The sequence below is a fragment of the Urocitellus parryii genome, chromosome 7, assembly GCF_045843805.1.
Source record: "Urocitellus parryii isolate mUroPar1 chromosome 7, mUroPar1.hap1, whole genome shotgun sequence".
NCBI classification, from domain to species: domain Eukaryota; kingdom Metazoa; phylum Chordata; class Mammalia; order Rodentia; family Sciuridae; genus Urocitellus; species Urocitellus parryii.
Genome location: NC_135537.1, coordinates 9,138,383 through 9,158,077, shown reverse-complemented (window position 1 = coordinate 9,158,077; position 19,695 = coordinate 9,138,383). Strand labels below are relative to the sequence as shown.

At 49.0% G+C, this 19,695-nt stretch overlaps 1 protein-coding gene across 1 annotated transcript in view; it reads left to right on the top strand.

Moving 5' to 3' along the window:
• The first annotated feature begins 2,438 nt into the window (after positions 1 to 2,438).
• Tg (thyroglobulin) overlaps positions 2,439 to 19,695 on the top strand; it is a 211,589-nt gene continuing 194,332 nt past the window's right edge. The window contains exons 1-9 of the mRNA XM_026407413.2: positions 2,439 to 2,505; positions 3,486 to 3,594; positions 4,658 to 4,755; positions 5,848 to 6,051; positions 6,395 to 6,554; positions 14,212 to 14,318; positions 14,776 to 14,919; positions 15,112 to 15,297; positions 18,563 to 19,660. Coding sequence (XP_026263198.2) covers positions 2,439 to 2,505; positions 3,486 to 3,594; positions 4,658 to 4,755; positions 5,848 to 6,051; positions 6,395 to 6,554; positions 14,212 to 14,318; positions 14,776 to 14,919; positions 15,112 to 15,297; positions 18,563 to 19,660 — 2,173 coding nt within the window. The remainder of the gene's footprint in view (positions 2,506 to 3,485; positions 3,595 to 4,657; positions 4,756 to 5,847; positions 6,052 to 6,394; positions 6,555 to 14,211; positions 14,319 to 14,775; positions 14,920 to 15,111; positions 15,298 to 18,562; positions 19,661 to 19,695) is intronic.

The window sequence follows — 19,695 nt, the reverse complement described above, 5'->3', positions numbered from 1 at the left end:
ATATCGTATTGGGTTGATGGGAAGCATGGTGAGCCTTTCACACCTTGAACCATGTTAACTTTTTCTAAGACTCATCTGCCGTAGGATCCTTGAAGAGGAGAGATGACAAGGGACCACATGATACCACACCATTTCTGTTCCTCTAGTGAGAAGGATGCTGCTATCTGTCCATAGCATGGGCTGACCTGGGCCAGTACAAAAGGGACAGCAGGGGACTGGGGGAGTTCTTCCTCTCATTCTCTTTTCTAGCAAATGCCAGTACATCTCCCCAAACCATCATGGCCTGAAATCTTAAGTCTTTGTGTGGGTTGATATCCTTCGTTCTCCCAAGGACAAATTAATGTCTCAGCCCTTGACTCTCCCAAGCCTCCTCCTGAGTCTGCATCCCACAGGAGGGTCATTCTTTCTAGGACTGTCCTGCAGCTTGCTAAGAAGCTGCGAGTGTCAGGGCAGGAGCTGCTCTGGTCTAGTCCAGAGCTGTGGGGACCTGAAGAAGGCTGGAGAAGTGGGGAAACAGGGAGTGAGGGCAGGATGGAGAGACAATGAGCCCTTGCCTGTAGGCACTTGGAGGTTGCCGAGAAGTGAGCGGAGGGAGGGCTCTGCTTGGTGAGCTCACACGCCAAACGGCAGTGTGGGGGCGTTGTGCAGGTGGTTTGGGATGTGTTGAACTGGGAGTGAATGTGGAGCAGCCACACAGAGTGGACCTGAGCTCGATGATAAGTCCAGCTGGAGACAGAGATACAAAGCACTGCGACAGCCCTGGGCACGTGGGGTCCCCAGGAAGGGTGGACTTAGCAGGGTTTCCCACCTGGTTTAATCCCACACCTGAGCTCGAGTTGATTTTATTTTCTGTGGTTTGTATCATGAATTTAATAGTGATGTCAGTAACTATTTGGAGGCTGAGCCATGTCCCCAAAATTCATATGTTGAAGTCCCAACCCCAGGACCTCAGAATGTGACTGTCTTTAGAGATAGGGTCCTCAATGAAGTGACTAAGTTAAAAGAGTTTGGAGTGGCCCTTCCAATCTGACTGGTGTTCCCATGAGAAGAGGCACTCAGGACACAGATACACAGAGAGAAGAGACCCCACGAGGACAGAGGAACAAGCCAAGCAGTGATGCTCAGGAGGAGCCAGCCCTGCCATTATCTTCAACTTGGACTTCGGCCTGCAGAAGTTTGAGAAAACCAACATTTGTGGTGGCAGCTGCCGGGTCTGGGATGCTCTGTGTTTCTGTGGTTGCAGCTCGAGCACTGATACGTTGGCCGATATTGGACACAGGACATCACATCCTGTATTAAGAACTTTACATATTAACTGTTCAGCAACACAGGGTCCTGACTCAGAGTGCAGGCTACAGCATGACAGCTAGGTGGCACCCCAGCCTCTCCCAGGGGAGGGTCACTCCACCTCTGGCCAGCCTTCCACTCTTCCTGCTTCCTGGGCCAATTCTCCCCCAGATTCTCTCATGACCCTCCCTCTCTTCTCATGGGCCATGTCCTCGGTGAACTTTCTGGGTCATTCAGTGACCTTTACCCCAGCCTGTCACTGCCCCCTTACCTGGTGGGCTGTTCTGCACACTTATCATTACCTGGCAAAATGCCCTTTGCAAAAAAGAGAAAGTGCCAACGAGGGTAAGTGCTAGCGCTAAGTGTCAGGCACTCGCCAGCATGTCGTTTATTCTCTTTCAGGTGCCCAAAAAAGTGTGGACACATGGTTACTTTGCTTTCCACTTTGCTGTCTAGAGAAAGAGGACCCATGAGTGTTTCCCAGGTCACACAGATCAGGAGCGAGGGGTGGAAGCTGGAAGCCTGTCAGAGCCGCACTGACAGACACGTGCTGTGAAAAAAGGCCAGGTCCTGCTCCCTGGAGGCCACGAGGAAGAATGGGAACGTGTGGACACGGCTTCCCTCATTCACATTCTTACACCCTGTATTAAGGGGAGCAGGATTTTGCCTGTTTTGTTCTCTGCCATAATGTCCTTGCTAGAATAGTACCTGCAAATCTTGGGCTCTCAAAAGAAAATACTGGAGAGAGGAAGGAGGGTAACAGAAGGGAAGGGCAGGTCAGCAGGTGGGAAGGAGAGAGGGAGGGGCAGGAGAGGGAGGGGAGGCTCTCCTCCATGGTGGCATGGTTCTGTCACCACGAAGCTACACAACATTGAGCTACGTGTAAAGGCTGGTGAAGCCACCCCACCCGGTGCCTGCATTGCTGTCTAGACAAGGTTCTCATGCCTCACTGGCCTCTTGAGGGTCTTCCGTGGGTGTGGATACAGGTGAGAGGGGCTCCTTGTGACCAGCAGAGAAAACAGAGTGAGCTGCTGCCCCCCTGAGAGCCCTTGAGTGCAAGGACCGTGCCAGCCACGGCTCTATAAAGTGCCCCTGTCAGAGGATGAGGGTGGACAGTGCTCTTCCTCTTCATCCCAGGAAGGGCCAGGAAAATGGCCCTGGTCCTGTGGGTCCTTGGCCTGGTAGGCTGGTCCTGCTCCGTGTCAGCCAACATCTTTGGTGAGTTCTCCAACAGAGTCCATGGAGCAGGGGAGGGGAGGGAGCTTTCCGACCCCGAGTTGGTTGGCTCCACTCCGCCCAGGGCCTTTAAACATGTGCCATCTGATTTAATCCCCACACAGAGGCCGGCTGTGTGCAGATGGAGACACCGAAGTTCAGAGAGGTGACCTGAATGGCCCAAAATCACAGAGATGTGACTGGTAGAGAGGAAATGGGAAACTAGATCTTCCCAGTTCAATTCTAGCTCTCCTCAGCCCACTCTTATGCCAGATTTTTGACACTGGCGTTAGATTCTTTATCTCATTAGCTACCCCACAGTCTATGTCATGCATTTGAGTATTTGAGAAGTCACTATCAGGCAGTAGAAAAAATAATCTCCCCGAGGAGTGGACTGGACCCCCGTTACATCCTGGGTCAGCCACATGGTGTTTGACTTTGAACTGGTGCCAGCCCTCGGTGCCTTCATCATGAGTACTCAGTAGCACTTCCAGTGATTTGGCTGTGATTCCTGAGTAAGATCCCCTGTTACAGGGGCTGTCAATGAGGAACAGGCTTGTGGAATCTGTCAGTTCCTCTGCACTCCCCTGTGTGTGGACAGGCTGCCTCTGCAGGGAGTGGCTTGACAAGTTCAGGAACAAGTTCCTGTTGGCCTTCCGACCTTGACCCACCAGTGAGAGTGGGGTCCTGGGTTGGGTTTATTCTGGAACTCTTCCTTCCCAGCAGTTAACCTTGGGGCAGGTTACTTTTGATGCCGAGTCTTGGTGCCGCATGGTGAATAGAATGTTATGGGTCATTTCCAGGGGAGTGTGGAGGACCCATGAGCTGATGTTACCCTGGGAAGAGTAGGAGCGCTGCCAGTATGCAGCAAGGCCCTTATGATTCATGACGGTGCTGCTAAAAGCATCTGCACTTCAGGACCCGTCTCTGCTGCTGGAGCCCCACCTGTACCCTCCTTTCATGAAGTACTTCCCTTTGCTTAGAATACCAGGTGGATGCCCAGCCGCTCCGACCCTGTGAGCTGCAGAGGGAAGCGGCCTTTCTGAAGCGGGCGGACCACGTTCCCCAGTGCTCAGAAGATGGGGGTTTCCAGTAAGTCTGACTTCATGAGCTCCCACAGAGCATCTTGCACTAACGCACTCTCTCAGCTGTGCCCTCCAACTCCTCAGTGTGGATGAGACGTGGCCCCATCATTTGGAGGGGGCCTCTTCTCTCTTCTCCAGGACATCTGACCTGGAGAGCCCCAATCCAACCCTCGCCACTGACCGATCCCTTCTCTCCTTGCCAATATTTTTACTCTGATTGCTTTACTGATAAGTGTGTGTGGCCTTTTAATAAAGAGAAGGAGGGAGCTCCTTGGTGCCTCCACTGCTCCCGGTGTCTGTCCTCACAAGGAATCTGGGTAGCAGGAAGCAGAGGCTAGCTGGCTCTCTGGGTCTAGGGTCGCCTCTGGCCCACCCTGCCTGGCTCTCAGGGCGGCTCTGGGCTGCCGTGTCCCAAGTGAACTCCTCTCTGGAAAGGGTCTTGGCCACTGTCCTAACACAGGCATGGGCCCTGGGAGAGTCGATGTGTAGTGCAGGGGGGAGCTAGATACCTCTTCTTGCAGATTCCTCTGAATGAGCATGCCACCCGTGTCCCCTCCGCTCTTGCAGTCACGCTGAGTGAGGGGAACTCTGTCTACACAACTGTGTTCTGACACACTCATGTGAGAAACACCCCCACTGTGGTCTTGCACTCTCTTCACGTGCCCAGACTCACCTTGTACACTCCCAGAGTGTGCAGAGATCTGCTAGTCCAGGGCTAGGACCCCTGGGGACTCTGGGAGGCGAGGAAGGAGGAAGAGGTGCCTGGCTTCTGTCGGCCGTATTTAGGTTCCCGGTTCCCACCTTTCTTTTTCTGGCCACTTGTAGTTTCAGGTCTGTCCCGTCCTCAGGGCTTGGTAGGTGCTCTTCTCCTCTCCTGGTCACCTTCTCTTCCACTGTAGCCACCGTATGAGTCTTGGCTTAGCCATCACTTCCCTGGGAACAACCCCATGGCCTGGCCTGATCCCACCCTGCATCCCCACATAACGAGCTGGCCCCTGGCCCCAGCAGGTGGGACCCAGCCTGTGGCTTTGGGAGCCTATCATAGTGACACCTCCTATGTCTCTCCACAGGACTGTCCAGTGCCGAAATGATGGCCGCTCCTGTTGGTGTGTGGGTGCTGATGGCAGGGAAGTGCCAGGCAGCAGGCGGCAGGGAAGACCAGAGGCTTGTGAGTGTGGACGGGGCACCCAGGGATCCAGGGCCTTGCCAGGACTCCTGGTGTGCAGAAATCAGCACCGGACTGGAGGCAGGGGGCAAAAGTCTGCCCCGGGGCTGCTGGCTGCCCTGGTTAGAATAAAAGCCCCTGCATCCACACAAGGCCCTGTCTCCTGAGGAGCTCTGCGGAAATCAAATGAGACATTCAAATCACCTGTTCAAAAAGTAGCTGCAAAGGTCCTCCCAGGTGCCAGGAGCTGTGCCTGGTGTCGAGGGAGCAAGAGTGAGAGACAACAGGTGCTCTGAAGCCAGACAGTACAGGAAGCGTGTCTCATAGGGAGCATGGCTCTAGGCTGTGGGACTTGGGCAAACGCTGTCTAGTAAAAATGATTGCTATGGCAAATGGTCGAGGTTGTTTGAACCCCATCACCTGAGAAAGTGAAGTGGGGCCTGAGAAAGCCCCAGAGCCACGTGACACTAGAGCCCCAAGCTGAGCCATTAACCCCTGCAGAGAGCTTTCTCAGGCTCCACTTCACTTTCTAATATCAGTGGGCTGGCTCCTCACAGTCAGGTGGCATGACCTTGGCTGGGCTGCAAGCCTTCACTGAGCCCCAGCCCCTCACTGCAGCATGAATATCCACTCTGCCTTCTGGTGATGTGAGGATTAAACACAGCATTTAGTAGGGATTCAACAGGGGGATGGTGGTTGGCCTCAGTTGCTCTCCCTCAGGCACCTGGAGGAAGGCCTTTCCTCTGTAGATTTGGAATGCGAGGCACAGAGTGGTGGAGTACCTTCCCAAGGTCACAGAGCTAGCCATGAGGAAATCCACATCCAGACAAGCTCTGTTAACAGCTGGCCTGAATCTCCCCTGCAGTGCCAAGGCCAGGGAGCCTGCACTTGATCCCTATGGTTCTAGTGAGATCTGCCCTGCTCTGACTCAGATCACAGGATGCTAGAACCCTCTGAATGCGGGTCCTGAGGTCCTGGGGTTGCTGTCTCCCTCTCAGCTGTGTCCCTTGGGGAGGGAGCAGCCATCTCCATGGCCTTGGCCCTGGACAGATGAGTGCCCTGCAACACTGCTCTGAGGCTGCTCTTGTCCCCTAGGTCTGTCCTTCTGCCAGCTGCACAAGCAGCAAATCTTGCTGAGCAGCTACCTCAACAGCACGGCCGCATCCTACCTCCCTCAGTGTCGAGACTCAGGGGACTACTCGCCTGTGCAGTGTGACCTGCAGCAGGCGCAGTGCTGGTGCGTGGACGCAGAGGGCATGGAGGTGTACGGCACCCGGCAACTGGGGAGGCCAACGCGATGTAAGTCTCAGGGGGCATCAGTACCCCCAGGGGTGGGGGCAGTTTTCCTCACTGTAAACCAAGCCCTTCAGGTCTGACAAAATGGGCAGAGAACCAGGTCCTAAGAAAAGGAAAGCGTGATGAAGGCAGATTTTATTCCAATACTTCACACGGTAGACAACCCATGCTCTCTGAAGCAGAAGTGGGATTCCAATGAGTGCATGTGAGTCTCCTGGTGCGGGTCTTAGTCACTGTCGGGGTCCTACCTGTCACACAGGCAGGATCAGCACACGTATCTCAACTGCAGAAACACATGCACCTCCCTGTCCGCAGGAACTTGACATTTTTTCCTGAAAATGTTTAGGTCCAAGGAGCTGTGAGATAAGGAACCGTCGTCTTCTCCATGGGGTGGGAGACAAGTCACCACCCCAGTGTTCTGCAGATGGAGAGTTTATGCCCGTCCAGTGCAAATTTGTCAACATCACAGACATGATGATCTTCGATTTGGTCCATAGCTACAACAGGTAAGGACAGCCATCCCGTGGGGTCCACTCATCACCAGACCCTCGCTTGATGAAGCTCATACTCACATTGGGAGTGGTGGGCCCGTGTGTCACACACCCAGCCTGGTGAGGAGTGAAGAGCTGCCTACAGCTACAGCATTTTTAAGCAAGCTGGCAATTGCAATTAAAAAAAAAATATATATATATATGTAAATATATATGTATATATATACACATATATATAGTATAATTTATAATTGTGATTATAAAATATATATGTATATATATATATATATTTATTTATATATATATATGTGTGTGTGTGTGTGTGTGTGTGTGTGTGTGTGTGTATTTCTTCTGGCCCAGCCAGCCCGTAAAAATTACAATACCAAAATGTGGGACACATGTACTAAGTGCCTGCTACACTACTTTCATTGTAGCAGAAAATGGGGGAAACAAAACTGATCATTAAAAAGTGGATGGCTGAAAAAATGTATATATACCATAAATATTTCAGCAGACATTCAGATGAGTGTGTTAGAGCTGGGACAGTCAACTTGGAGGGGCTTCCATCTCTATCAGATTATGTGATAAAAGTTTTAAAATCCAAGTAATATAGCATGATTCGATTTTTAAGAAGGAAACAAGCAAAAAGATCCTCTGTATGTGCTTATATAATTATGCTAGTGTCTGTGAAGGTCTGCAGGGATAGACATTTGAATAAGCACACTCTACATTGTTAGCATTGGCCACTTAGATAGTCAGGGCTGCTCTTGAGAAGGGGTTGGGGGTGGGCAGAAGGAGGGTCAGCAGAAAAAGACAAAAGAAAGCATGTTTAAAAACATGGATATAACTATGTTTATGGGTTTTTGTGAAGAATGCTTATGTATGCACTTATGAATTTTTTAATTAATTTTTTTATTACTGGAAATTTAACCCAGGGGCACTTTACCACCGAGGTACATCCCCAGTACTTTATATATATATATATATATATATATATATATATATATATTTTATTTTGAAACAAGGTCTTGCTAAGTTGCTGATACTGGCTTTGAATTTGCAATCCTCCTGCTTCAGCCTCCCAAGTCAGTGGTATTACAGGCATGCTCCTCCTGTGCCCATGGGAATAACTTTAATGATTTAAATAACAAATATAGAGTGATAGTTGCTTTATAAATCTGGACAGCCAAGTAACTTCTGGCTATTCAACATGGGCACCTCAGATCACAGGATGCTAGAACTCTTAAAGATGCCTGTAGACTTCAGATGGAATGGAAGTGTATAGAGTAAAGTACGAATCTGTGAACACTGGCAGGAATTCTGCTGGTGAGCTGGGGTCTTCATGTGGCTGGCCTCCTAAACCACATTTCCCTCTCTGAGTGAGGGGAAATTCTCACAGGTTGTGCCAGAGAGGCATCACAGACTAGCAACCTGTGTTGGTCCCATGGATGGGCTTTGTTTGAGATGCATAACCGTGTAAAAATCGGGACTTTTTAGTAGATTATACCCTAAGTTTTCATTTTTATAGGTAAAAGTGTAGTTCAGAATTGACAATTTCATATGTTTAACCTAAAGCCTAAACTTTCAAATTTTTGGTTCTAAAGAACCAGGGCGAGGGCTACTTGCTTTTCCAAGTGGCAACCAGAAGCTGGGCCTGAGCCACCCTCTTGGGATCAAAGCTCACCCTCTGCTTCAGGGTTCCTCTGAGCTTTTCTTCCCCACTCCTGCCAACTCCGTCCATTTGCCTCACTCTTTGGCCCTGTAGCTTTTGCCTTCAGGGCCTGCATTCTGTCTCTGCCACTGCAGAGCAGGGTGTCTTGGTGTTCCCATCTGTGAAACGGAGGGCAATCCCTGCTCATTAGTTCACAGTGAAGATACGACGACAAACCACTCATGAACCATTGGGGACTGACAAAATTGTAGACTATCATTCATCTGTAGGGAATTCTCACATCACCCAGTTTCAGCACATGTAGCCTGGATTTCCCCACCCGGCAACTAGAGAATGGCCTGCCTGTGTGCACGTAGGAAGCTCAAATGGCCTAATTACCCAACGCTCATAGATGCGACCGGTGCATCCTCAATTCACTTCATTGCTCACTATATCCAGGGAATTTTACATCCTTTTATCTACTGTAATACTCATGGAAATGATTGTGTAATCAGAGTCTCTAGAATGCAAACAAGGAATCTGAAACAGAAGTTAAGGAACTCAGGAAGCATAATGATTGTGTCCCAGAGCTGTCTGTCTCCTTTAATCCATGAATGCTAGTAGAATCTGTCTCCCCTCCTCACCCCACCCCCTGGCATGTAGCAGAGTCTTGCACACAGCAGGTCCACAGTAAATGCTTACTGAACAGGAAGATGCACCAAGGAACTGCACAGGTGCCCTGTTAAGGTGATGAACAATTCACAGCTACTTCCACAAGAGGGCAGTGTAGTTCAATGCAAAATTGAGAATGGAGCGTCTGTTGGTAAACATGCAAAGTTTCATCTGGAAATGAGCTCCTTCCTTTCTGGTATGGAAGCATGTCTCAGAGAAAGTTCTGGTTTAGGAAAATCACGGGAAGGGCTGGCGGTTTGTTACTCCAAGCCCAGCAGGAACCAGGAATTCTCTGATCCTTACATAGACCTGGCCAGTCCCAGGCTCAGTGACTCTTTGGGGAGAGTGGAAGGAGCCCTGGAGGCCAGGTAAGAGTAGGCTTAACACCTGGGTTGCCAAATAAAACACAGGGTGGCCAGTTACAGACGAATTTCAGATAGACAAAGGGTAATTTTTTAAGCCTGGCTGGGGGGCGGGGGCATAGCATAATTCCCATCCAATTTGGAGTTTGAAAAGAATGCCCAGGGTGGGGGAAGAGCAGAGTGGGTGCTGGGAGACGACTCTGACTTGAGAGGCCACTGCAGTTAGCCAGGCATGTGGTGGGAGCCCACTGTCTGCAGCAGGTGATGGAGTGGGTGATGGGAGACGAGCAGGACTGGAGAACCGTTTACCAGGTGGAATCTGTAAACTGTGTTAAGAAACAGATAGGGAAGTGAGGGAGGGGGAGAGTCAGGGATTACTTCCTTGTCTGTTTTCAATGAGAATACCTTTGAAAAGGAAAGTCACAATTTGACTTTGGAATATTGAATATCTGAAGGGATTTCCTCGAGGATTTTAAATGGAGATGTGGTGTCGGGCATATCAGTAACTAAGGTTACTCAAACCTCTCAGCAACATGCCTCTCCTCAATGCCATCCTCACTGTCTGGTGGGAGAGGGCAGGTACATCTTAATATGTGCCAAAGTTGGAATATGGAAAAGACCATATGGAGATATCTTGACAGATGATTCCTCTGATACCTTCACAGGAGATCTCTGTGATGCTTGGTCATACCTCAGGCACTGTGCATGGCCATGGACCCTCTCTTAAGGAGCACCCACTGGAGTGCAGGGCAGAATCAAACGTGTTGCTAATTTAATTGGTGGTTAGGTTTCTGAAGGAAGCACCAGAGAGAGGAGGCAGAGAATCCGAATATGGGTTGTTGCTGCCTGAGCCCAGAGGCAGGAATCCTGCTTTGCAAATGGCCTGACTGGATGTCTTGGGGGTACTAGCATTGCAGATTCCACTGAGCTTTATTAAGTCTGGGCTGGACACAATTTGAGCATAAACTCAGCAATGCCATCACCTGCTTCTCCTCTAGAATTTTCTTTTTGAGGATTCTTCTATGATCACCCTGAGATGATCAACAAAATGCAAGCAACCTTTTCCACTAGATGCAATGCGTATTACCTTGCATTGATTTTATCTTTTTTCCTTCTTCCATATGCCCAGAGCAGGATACAAGCAGAAACTAGAGGAAATTGTGAGGAGGGCAGAGTAAAGGTAGAAGATAAGAATAGGTCAAGGTGCTGGTTAGGTGGCACATGCCTGTCATCTCAGCACCTCAGGAGGCTGAGGCAGGAGGAGAGTAAGTTCAAGGCCAGCTTCAGCATCTCAGTGAGGCCCTGAGCAACTTAGCAAGACCCTGTCTCAAAATAAAAGATAAAAAGGGCTGGGGATGTGACTCAGTGGTAAAGCCCCTCTGGGTTCTATTTTCACTATCCCTCCCCACAAAAAGAATAAGTCAGGGCAAAGATTGGTAATTGATTTGCTCATATCAATCATTCTGTAAAGTGATGACAAGTGTGAGAGGTTTCATATTTGTCTCTGAACACCCTATTTCCAGAGAAAAGATGAAAAGATGAAACTGTTATTCAGTTTCTACCAGATGAAAAGAAGCCCGTTTCCCAGGAGAACACAATGTCTCTCTCCTATTGAGGAGGACACATTGGTCCTGGGGTCCTCACAAAGGTCCTCACCACATGCCATATGCCACATGGGGCTATATGACCTGACAATATCCTGGTACCAATGAGCAGTGAAACCTCTGGTTTCCTAAGGCCAGTGCCCACGAGAAGCAGCAGAGACCGTATTGCCATGCACTGTATTTCAGTGACACTGCTGCTGGTCCTCAGCCTTCTCCACTGTACTTGCATCTCTGTCTGACTGCCAACATCTGTGTTTTCTCCTCTGCCCACACTGGTCTGTCTTCTACCAGAAGTTGGAGGCATTTTAATAATCTTTCTGGACACATTCTCATTCTTCCTTCTCTCCTAGTTGAGTCGCCCTTCTGGGCTGTAGAATCCCACTCAAACCCACCACCTCTAGCAGTATTCTTTGGCCAAACCTAGCTGACCTCAGTATATGGATGGAGCCAGGGCTGTCCTCTTTATCAGTTATTTCAGTTCTGTTTCAGAAGTCTGCGTTTCCTTGGTTGAAGTGGGATATAAAATCTAATGAGAAGTTGAAAGCATAGCAGAAAACTTCCTGCCCTGGTGACAGCAAGTCACCAATGACAATAGCAGAAGCAATGACAAAAACAACCTTGATAGGGCAAATTATTATGCTGGAGGTGGAGTCCAAAATTCATTCATTTAAAAAATTATCCACAAAAATTAGGTTGTAGTAGATTGGATTGTAGGAACACAAGAACTTGGAATGATCTGGAGCTTAGACTCACCGCTGGTTGCAGGTTAGGCCTCCAACAACCATGTTGCATTTAAGCATAGTCTCACCATCTGGCCACCCTCTGTGTTGAAAGAGCACTGGAAGTGACCTCAGGATACCTGGCCCAGCTCAGTGAGCTTGGCTTGACTACCTCACCACTCTGAATTCCTGATTTCTCATTTGTGAAATGGAGATGTTATGAAAGGACTCTTGTGAGAATTAAATGAGATAAAAATGGTGAGGGCTTGGCTTCAGTATCTGATTGTTCAATATTTGTCATTTTTAAAGAGCAATAAACAGCAATCATCACGTGTGGGTAGACCAGGGCAGGAATTCTGGTATGTTCCGCTTCAGGTCCTTAGCTCTTCTCACTAGGTACAGAACTGGGAAGAAGGGATTAAAGATGACAGCACAGAACATCTGTCCCAGGGGTGAGAAAAGACAGCCCTAGTGACTCAGGCGATCTAACCCTAGAGCAATGTTCTCAGGAGGATAGGATGGGCCTTCCTCCAGCGAAGCCAGGGCACCCTCCAGGATGCAGGCAGAGGAGATACCAGAACTCGAGGTCCACACCACGAGCACAATAGGTGCAGGCAGTTTATAGGAGCATGCCTGCTAGGAATGAGGGGTTTTGATCCTAACATGGTTGAGTGAAATGACAAAGACCCTGGAGGCCATGCCTTTCCTGGGCAAAGAGGCCAAAGCAGGCCTCTGGGTCGCATCAGGAGAGCAGAACCTGAGAATGATGTGAAGTCCCTGCACTTCATGCTGGAATAAAGCCTCCAGGTAACTGGTCAATGTACATATGCAACACATGTATCTTCAACATCTATTAGATGCCAGGTGACGCGAGGTGTTGGGAATGCGGAGGAGACTGTCAGAACACACCCATGTACCTTGCCCGTTAAGGGAGTGGAGCCAGGTACAGCCAAGCACACATAAGTGACACCACTGATAGAGGCAGCTATCATGAGGTGGCTAAGAGCAGGGAGAGCACACCAGTTCCCACCTCTAGACCAAGACGGCGACACACACCTCACTGTAGAGTGGTCTAAAAATCATACCTCCTTCCTTTTAAAAGCATTAGATGGATTAAATGAGTCAATATATATTAGATATTTCACAGATTGTGTTTTGCAAACTAGTGCTCAATAAATAGAAACAATTCTTATACCATTATTAGTACTTTTAGAACTGAATTTCTTCAGTTTCCAAAAAACAAATGTTTTTCTTATGTGCATCCTATCAGTGGCAACTGGGTAAAGTAATTTTTAAAATACTCTTATGGTAACATTCTTTTTTTATATAATCCACAGACACACAATAACAAACCAACAGCATGAAAAAATCCATAATCTTGCAGTGTTTACAAAGCTTTTGTTTTGCACATTTATTTCCATTCAAATTAGTTCATCCTCATTGCACCCACATGTCCAGAATCTGGGCAGCTACACACATCATGCAATGTCTTGCAGTACTGGTTTCCATAGTGGTTGCTGCGGTGGGTGCACGCCATCTTATATGCACTGCAGCCTTTCTACATACGCCATCATGTCCACTTTTAGCTAGAGTTCTATGTAGCTTCCTCAACTCTGGTATTTGGTTCCATTTAGGAGATGGACTATGCTTTTTTAATTTTTTTCCCCATCACTGACCATCTGTTAGTGCTAAGAGCTCTTACTGTGTGAATTTGCTGCGAGGGGTCCAATCCCCAACACAGGGAGAAACCATGATGAGGACCAGGTGCTAGTTATGTAGGGATTGGAAAAAAAAGTATCGATATTGTCTAAAGATGAAAAATTCTTCTCTGGTCACTAAAGCATTGCCTCTGGGAAGAAATCCTCAATCTGGATTTCTATACTTTAGATTCCTATTAGTTCTAGAATGGGGACCCAGCTGAAGAGCTTCTTGTAGCAATTGACAAGGGTACACATGACTAACGCTGACTTTTCCTCAACTTAAGGTGGTGCCCTTGTTTGTGACATCACATTGATTTTGTGTTTATTTTTCAATATTTATTTTTTAGTTGTTGATGGACACACCATATATTTATTTTATATTTATGCAGTGCTGAAGATTGAACCCAGTGCCTCACATGTGCTAGACATGCACTCTACCACTGAGCCACAACCCCAGCCCGATTTTGTGTGTGTGTGTTTTTTAATATGAAATGAAAATTTTCTTCTTAAAGATCTCCTATGAGAGAATTTTTTTCAAACTCTTGAAAAGTCGTAAAGATCCTTGAAATCATTTGATCTCACAAAATTAGATCATCTACAGTGTACTACATTTGCAAAGCAAACTTGGTTTTTTGTCTCTAGAGATACATGCTAGCGGAGGAGCCAGTTAAATGTCCACTCCCTGGTTTCTACCTGGCCCTGAGAGCTGTGTTCATGGACATAAAAAAAACTAATGGGTAGGAGACAGCTCAGCCCAGTTTTCCTTTACCAGGTCCAGCTTTGCTCTCAAGGGTAGACAGATTGGGAAAGAAATGCACTCTCTGAAGGTGCAGTGAGTGGCTTGCGAGCTACGGTACACATTCCTTCTCTGAGGGAGAGCAGGTGGCCACATCTCTTTGGATGGGGACAGCTGGAGCTGCTTCCCTCCTATGAAGTGGTGACCATGAATCCCATTCTCCCTCAGGTTCCCAGAGGCATTTGTGACCTTCAGTTCCTTCCGGAGCAGGTTCCCTGAGGTGTCTGGGTACTGTTACTGTGCTGACAGCCAAGGGCGGGAACTGGCGGAGACAGGTGAGGGAGCCCCCTCAGGCCCCCTGAAGGGGAGTGGGGTTCCATGATGGAGAATCCTCATCACAAGTAAAGCAGAAACCGTGATGCCTGCTTGTTCCCCTGCCAGGCTGCTGCGGGTGTGGTGGGGCAGTGGCCTTTGCAAACATTTCCCTGTAGTACACTGAATGCAGCTGCTGCTAGCTCCCAGAGCACCCCCATTTGTGCTAAAGGGGAGAATACAGCTCTGTGCTTGGTGAGCGGTCATCTGCTCATTCTCTAGGCAGATGCTTTGTGCAATGAGCAACCTGCCCAACTACACGGGCAGCCCCGATTTTGGGAATTATTAAAGTGTTGTTCAGAACCGATGCATGATGCTGTTGGTAAAGGCTCTGTCCCTCTGGATATCTGTTAGCCCAGAGAGGTCAGGGCTTTCTTTCTGAATGAGTTCCTCCCTAAAATACTGGCTGCCTTTGCTCAGGTTTGGAGTTGTTACTAGATGAAATTTACGACACCATTTTTGCTGGCCTGGACCTGCCTTCCACCTTTGCTGAAACCACCCTGTACCGGATATTGCAGAGACGGTTCCTTGCAGTTCAGCTAGTCACCTCTGGCAGATTCCGATGTAAGTACAGAGCGGGGACAATGTGTTTCTGCTAGAGGGAACAGCCTGGGTTTAGGATCAATGCAGTCTGCGTGGCTGTACCTCCACTTGAATAAAGGCAGGGATGTGAGAATTCACAGTACCAGACAGCAGTGCCTGCTGTGGGCGCACGGGCCTCGTTCCTCTCTCTTTTACCACACCCATCTCTTCTAGGCCCCACCAAATGTGAAGTGGAGCGGTTTGCAGCAACCAGCTTTGGCCACCCCCATGTTCCAAGCTGCCACCGCAATGGAGACTACCGGGCAGTGCAGTGCCAGACGGAAGGGCCGTGCTGGTGTGTGGATGCCCGGGGGAAGGAGATCCCTGGGACTCGGCAGCAAGGGGAGCTGCCATCTTGCGGTGGGTCTCCTCTCCAGGGGTGGGGGCCTGTCCTCCTCGGACCTTCTCAGGTTCCATCCACTGTTTCTGGGGACTGTCCTCTCTCCAGCCCATGGATTAACTGCCTCCCGAGTGCCCTGCTGGCCCTTTGAGCTCCATGTGCATGAAATGGGGTCTGTTGCCATAAACTTCCAACAGGGTCTCATCTTGTGTCCGACCTCGCGAGCTCAGGGCATATCCAGGGCTCAGCGGTGCCATGGGGGAAGGGTGTCTGGGAGCTGAGGGAGCATAAAGGGGGACGTCTGCCAGTGCTGTGCCCTGGGTGTGAGGACGGGGTGCCCCTGGATCCTGAAGGAGGAAAGGGAGGACAGGGTCTCCACAGAGAGAGCAAGAGAAGAAATGACAGGCATGGAGTGCAGGATGGCTCTGTTGAGGGACACTGCGTCTGAAAGAAGGGTAGCAAGGATACCTGGAGTCTGACCAGGACCTGCTGGGCCCTCTAAGACTTGGGAAAGCCCAGGCACACGACAAGGGGTTCTTACATAACAGGGCTCCGGCCTTTATGCTGGAGGGCCTTCATGCTGGAGGTCAGGGGAGATGGAGGCTGCAAGCTGGAGGGGCCTGATGGGCTTCGTGTGTAAGCCGATCCCCCAAAAGGTCAGAGCAGAGCTGAAGGGCACAATGGACTGGAGGCCAGGGCCAACCGGAAGTTCACTGTGGTGTCCTGGAGAGAGAGGTGAGGACTTCAACCCTGAGCTTATGACAAGAAGTCGTCACAACCTGGGCAGCTTAGAACGACCACAGTTCTGGTGACTGCAAGTCCAAAATCATGGGGTCAGTAGGGCCGCACTCTCTCTAGGGGCTCTACAGGGGGGTCTCCCTGGCCTTCCCAAGCTCATAGTGGTCACCAGAAACCCTTGGCACTCCTCAGCCAGGGTGGCATACTTCCAGTCTTTGCCTGCATTGTCACATGCTGTCTTCCCTCTGTGCTGGTGTCTGGTCTCTTTTCTTCAAACAAGAACATCCGTCACGTTGCATTAAGGGACTCCCCCTTCCCCCCAGTGCAATATGACTTGATCTTACTTAACCAATTTTATCTACAATGACACTTTGCCAAATAGGAGTGGATTTTATAACTATGGAAAGAATTTTGAGGGACACTATTCAATTCAGTATAGAGACCAAATATGAAAGTAGAAGGAATTATTACGGTTTGAGTATAAAATGTCCCCCAAAAGTTTACACGTTGAAGATTCGGTTCCCAATGGAGCAATGTTCAGAGATGGGGCATCTGGGAAGTGATGCGTCATGAGGGCTCTGACCTCATCGTTGGATTAATTCACTGATGGATTAATAACTGAATAGACTATTGGGAACTATAGGAGGTGGGGCCTAGTTGGGGAGAGTGTGTCCTTGAGGGCATGCCCTTGGGGACTATATCTTATCCTTAGCCCCCAGTCTGTCTCTCTGCTTCCATGCGGTGTGAAGTGAACAACTTTGCTCAGCCATGTCCCCCTGCCGTAAGGCTCTGTCTTACCATAGGCCCAGGATAATGCAACCAGCTGACCATATACTGAAACATGAGTCAAAATAAATCTTTCCTCTTTTTTTTCTTTTTAAATTTTTTGGTTGTAGTTGGACACGATACCTTTGTTTTATTTATTTGTTTTTAGGTTGAGCTGAGGATGGAAGCCAGGGTCCCTTACGCACTAGGCGAACGCCCGACCACTGAGCCCCAGCCCCAGCCCAGGACTTTTGTCACAGTAACAGAAAGCTGACCAACACAGGAGGGAAGGCTATGAACTTGAGAACTCTCACTGGGCATTCCAGCAAGAGTGTGTTTGTTCCCTCTTCCAGTGAGATCTTGCTGATGGGGTCAGGGAGGAGCTCTCACGGCTTTCAGGAAGACTAGGGCTTCAGGAAGACTTGAAACAGGGAAGGAGGAATGCACGTCTTTGTGTAACTTCAACATGGACACGTTAACATTCACTCAGTAGTTCCTGTTAAATCCTCTCCAACTCAACACTTTAAGTATTCTGCATGGTGTTTAGTTGTATTCTATTTTCGGAGTGTCAGGATGTCAAGAAAGAGGATTTTGAGGTTCTGATTTGGAAGTATTTAAGATCCCTCTCAGTTCTGTTGAAACCTGGAGAATGTTATGCCTTCCACTTTCGAGTGGAGGTGAAGAATTGGCTTTTCAATGAAAGACAATAACTCTATCTGAACAGATGGGTCACAGTGGGGCACACGTTTTTACCTTTTCTCTTGGGTGTGTCAGTGCTCTTGCTGTGGAAACAAATGCCACATGGATTTCTTTGCCTTGGCAACACCCCTAACAAATGCATAGCAGGGTTAAGCTCCAGTGCTGAGGCAGAGCAGTGGACTTTACCTCCCCATGCCTCCCTGCAGGAGCTGATGCTCTTAGGCTGCCGGTCTTTCCCGACTTCATCACATATTCCAGTTCTTTCTCTGCTGCTTGGATACACAGGGAAATTGTCTGACTCTCTTTTCTGATATCTGTGTGAATTGAGAGGAAAAAAATATTTTAAAATGTTGAGGGTGGGGTAGGTTGTTTAAAAAAGCCCCCCAAGATTTATGGTTTCATTGGCTTATTGAACTTGCTGAGATTGCCACTTAGCATTTGAATTTTGCATTTCTTTCCTCATGGTGATGACTATCAACCCAGGCTGTTTGGATAGAATGGCCTGGCCATGTGTGAGGTGACTGAGTTAAATATCTGCTTATTAGTAATCTCAAGGAAAGACCAAGAAGCCCAGAGGATGTGTCAAGTGTGTCTGTTGGGTGGGTATTATAGTATAGAATGGTAAAATGACATTTCCTATAATTTTAATATTACATATTACAATATAGGGAAATATTCCCATTTAAGAATATGTGCTAAGACCCTATTCTAAATAAGGTCACATTCTCAGGATCTAGGTAGATATGAATACTTTTGGGGAGAGGGGAACCATTCAACCCCGTACTGTTAGCAATGTGGTCAGAGTCTCAGGAACAGCCCCACATCTCTGAGACTTGCTTTAGAAAAGAATGGGCCCCTAGGGAAGGCCGGGAGAGTGATAGTGTAGCCTGGAAGTCACGCCCCCAAATGGCCACACGGAGATGGCTCAGAGTGGAAGAAAAAAGTCAAAGGACAAAGAGAAGAAAGTGGTCCAAAATACAGGTGTTCTGGGTTGAATTCTTGGCATCTGACCGCCGGAAAAGCCTGAGGGCTCTCTCAGGGTGTGATGCTAAAAGCACGTCTCTGCTTCTGTGTCTCCTGCAGCTGAAGACCAGTCTTGTGCCTCAGGAAGGCGGCAGGCCTTGACCAGGCTCTACTTTGGGACCTCAGGCTACTTCAGCCAGCAGGACTTGTTCTCTGCTCCCGGGAAAAGGCGGGTCTCTCAGAGAGGAACCAGTTCAGCCACATCCTGCGCCCCCATGATCAAGGAGCTGCTGGTTGACTCTGGGCTCCTCCGCCCAGTGGCACAGGGGCAGGATCCACAGTTCTCTCCATCTGAGGGTCTACTCAAAGAAGCCATGAGGGCCATTTTTCCCTCCCGGGAGCTGGCTCGTCTTGCCCTTCGGTTTACCACCAACCCAAAGCGACTCCAGCAAAACCTTTTTGGAGGGAAATTTTTGGTAAATGTTGGCCAGTTTAACTTGTCTGGAGCCCTTGGCATGAGAGGCACATTTAACTTCAGTCAATTTTTCCAGCAACTTGGTCTCTCAGGCTTCCAGAATGGAGGGGGACCAATAGAACTAGCCAAGACACCCTCCGTGGGATTGGCTTCAAATTCTACCACAGGGACTCTCAGTGCCTCGAAGGACACTGCTGTGAATAAGCCACTTGTGGGCAGCTTTGGATTTGAAGTCAATTTGCAAGAGAACCAAAAGGCCTTAAAATTCCTTGCTTCTCTCCTGGAGCTTCCAGAATTCCTTGTCTTCCTGCAGCATGCCATTTCCGTACCAGAAGATGTGGCGGGGGATCTAGGTGACGTGATGGAAGTAGCTCTCAGCTCCCAGGTCTGTGAGCAGACCCCTGGCAGGCTTTTTGTCCCCTCGTGCACACCTGAAGGAAACTATGCGGATGTCCAGTGCTTTGCTGGAGAGTGCTGGTGTGTGGATGCCCGGGGCAAAGAACTTCCTGGCTCCAGAGTCCGAGGTGGACGACCGAGGTGCCCCACAGAGTGTGAGAAGCAAAGGGCTCGCATGCAAAGCCTCATGGGCAGCCAGCCTGCTGGCTCCAGCTTGTTTGTCCCTTCTTGTACTAGTGAGGGTCACTTCCTGCCTGTCCAATGCTTCAATTCCGAGTGCTACTGTGTGGATGCTGAGGGTCAGGCTATTCCTGGGACTCGAAGTATAATTGGCGAGCCCAAGCAATGTAAGTCTGTGGAGTCCTTCTTTGGGTCCCCAAAC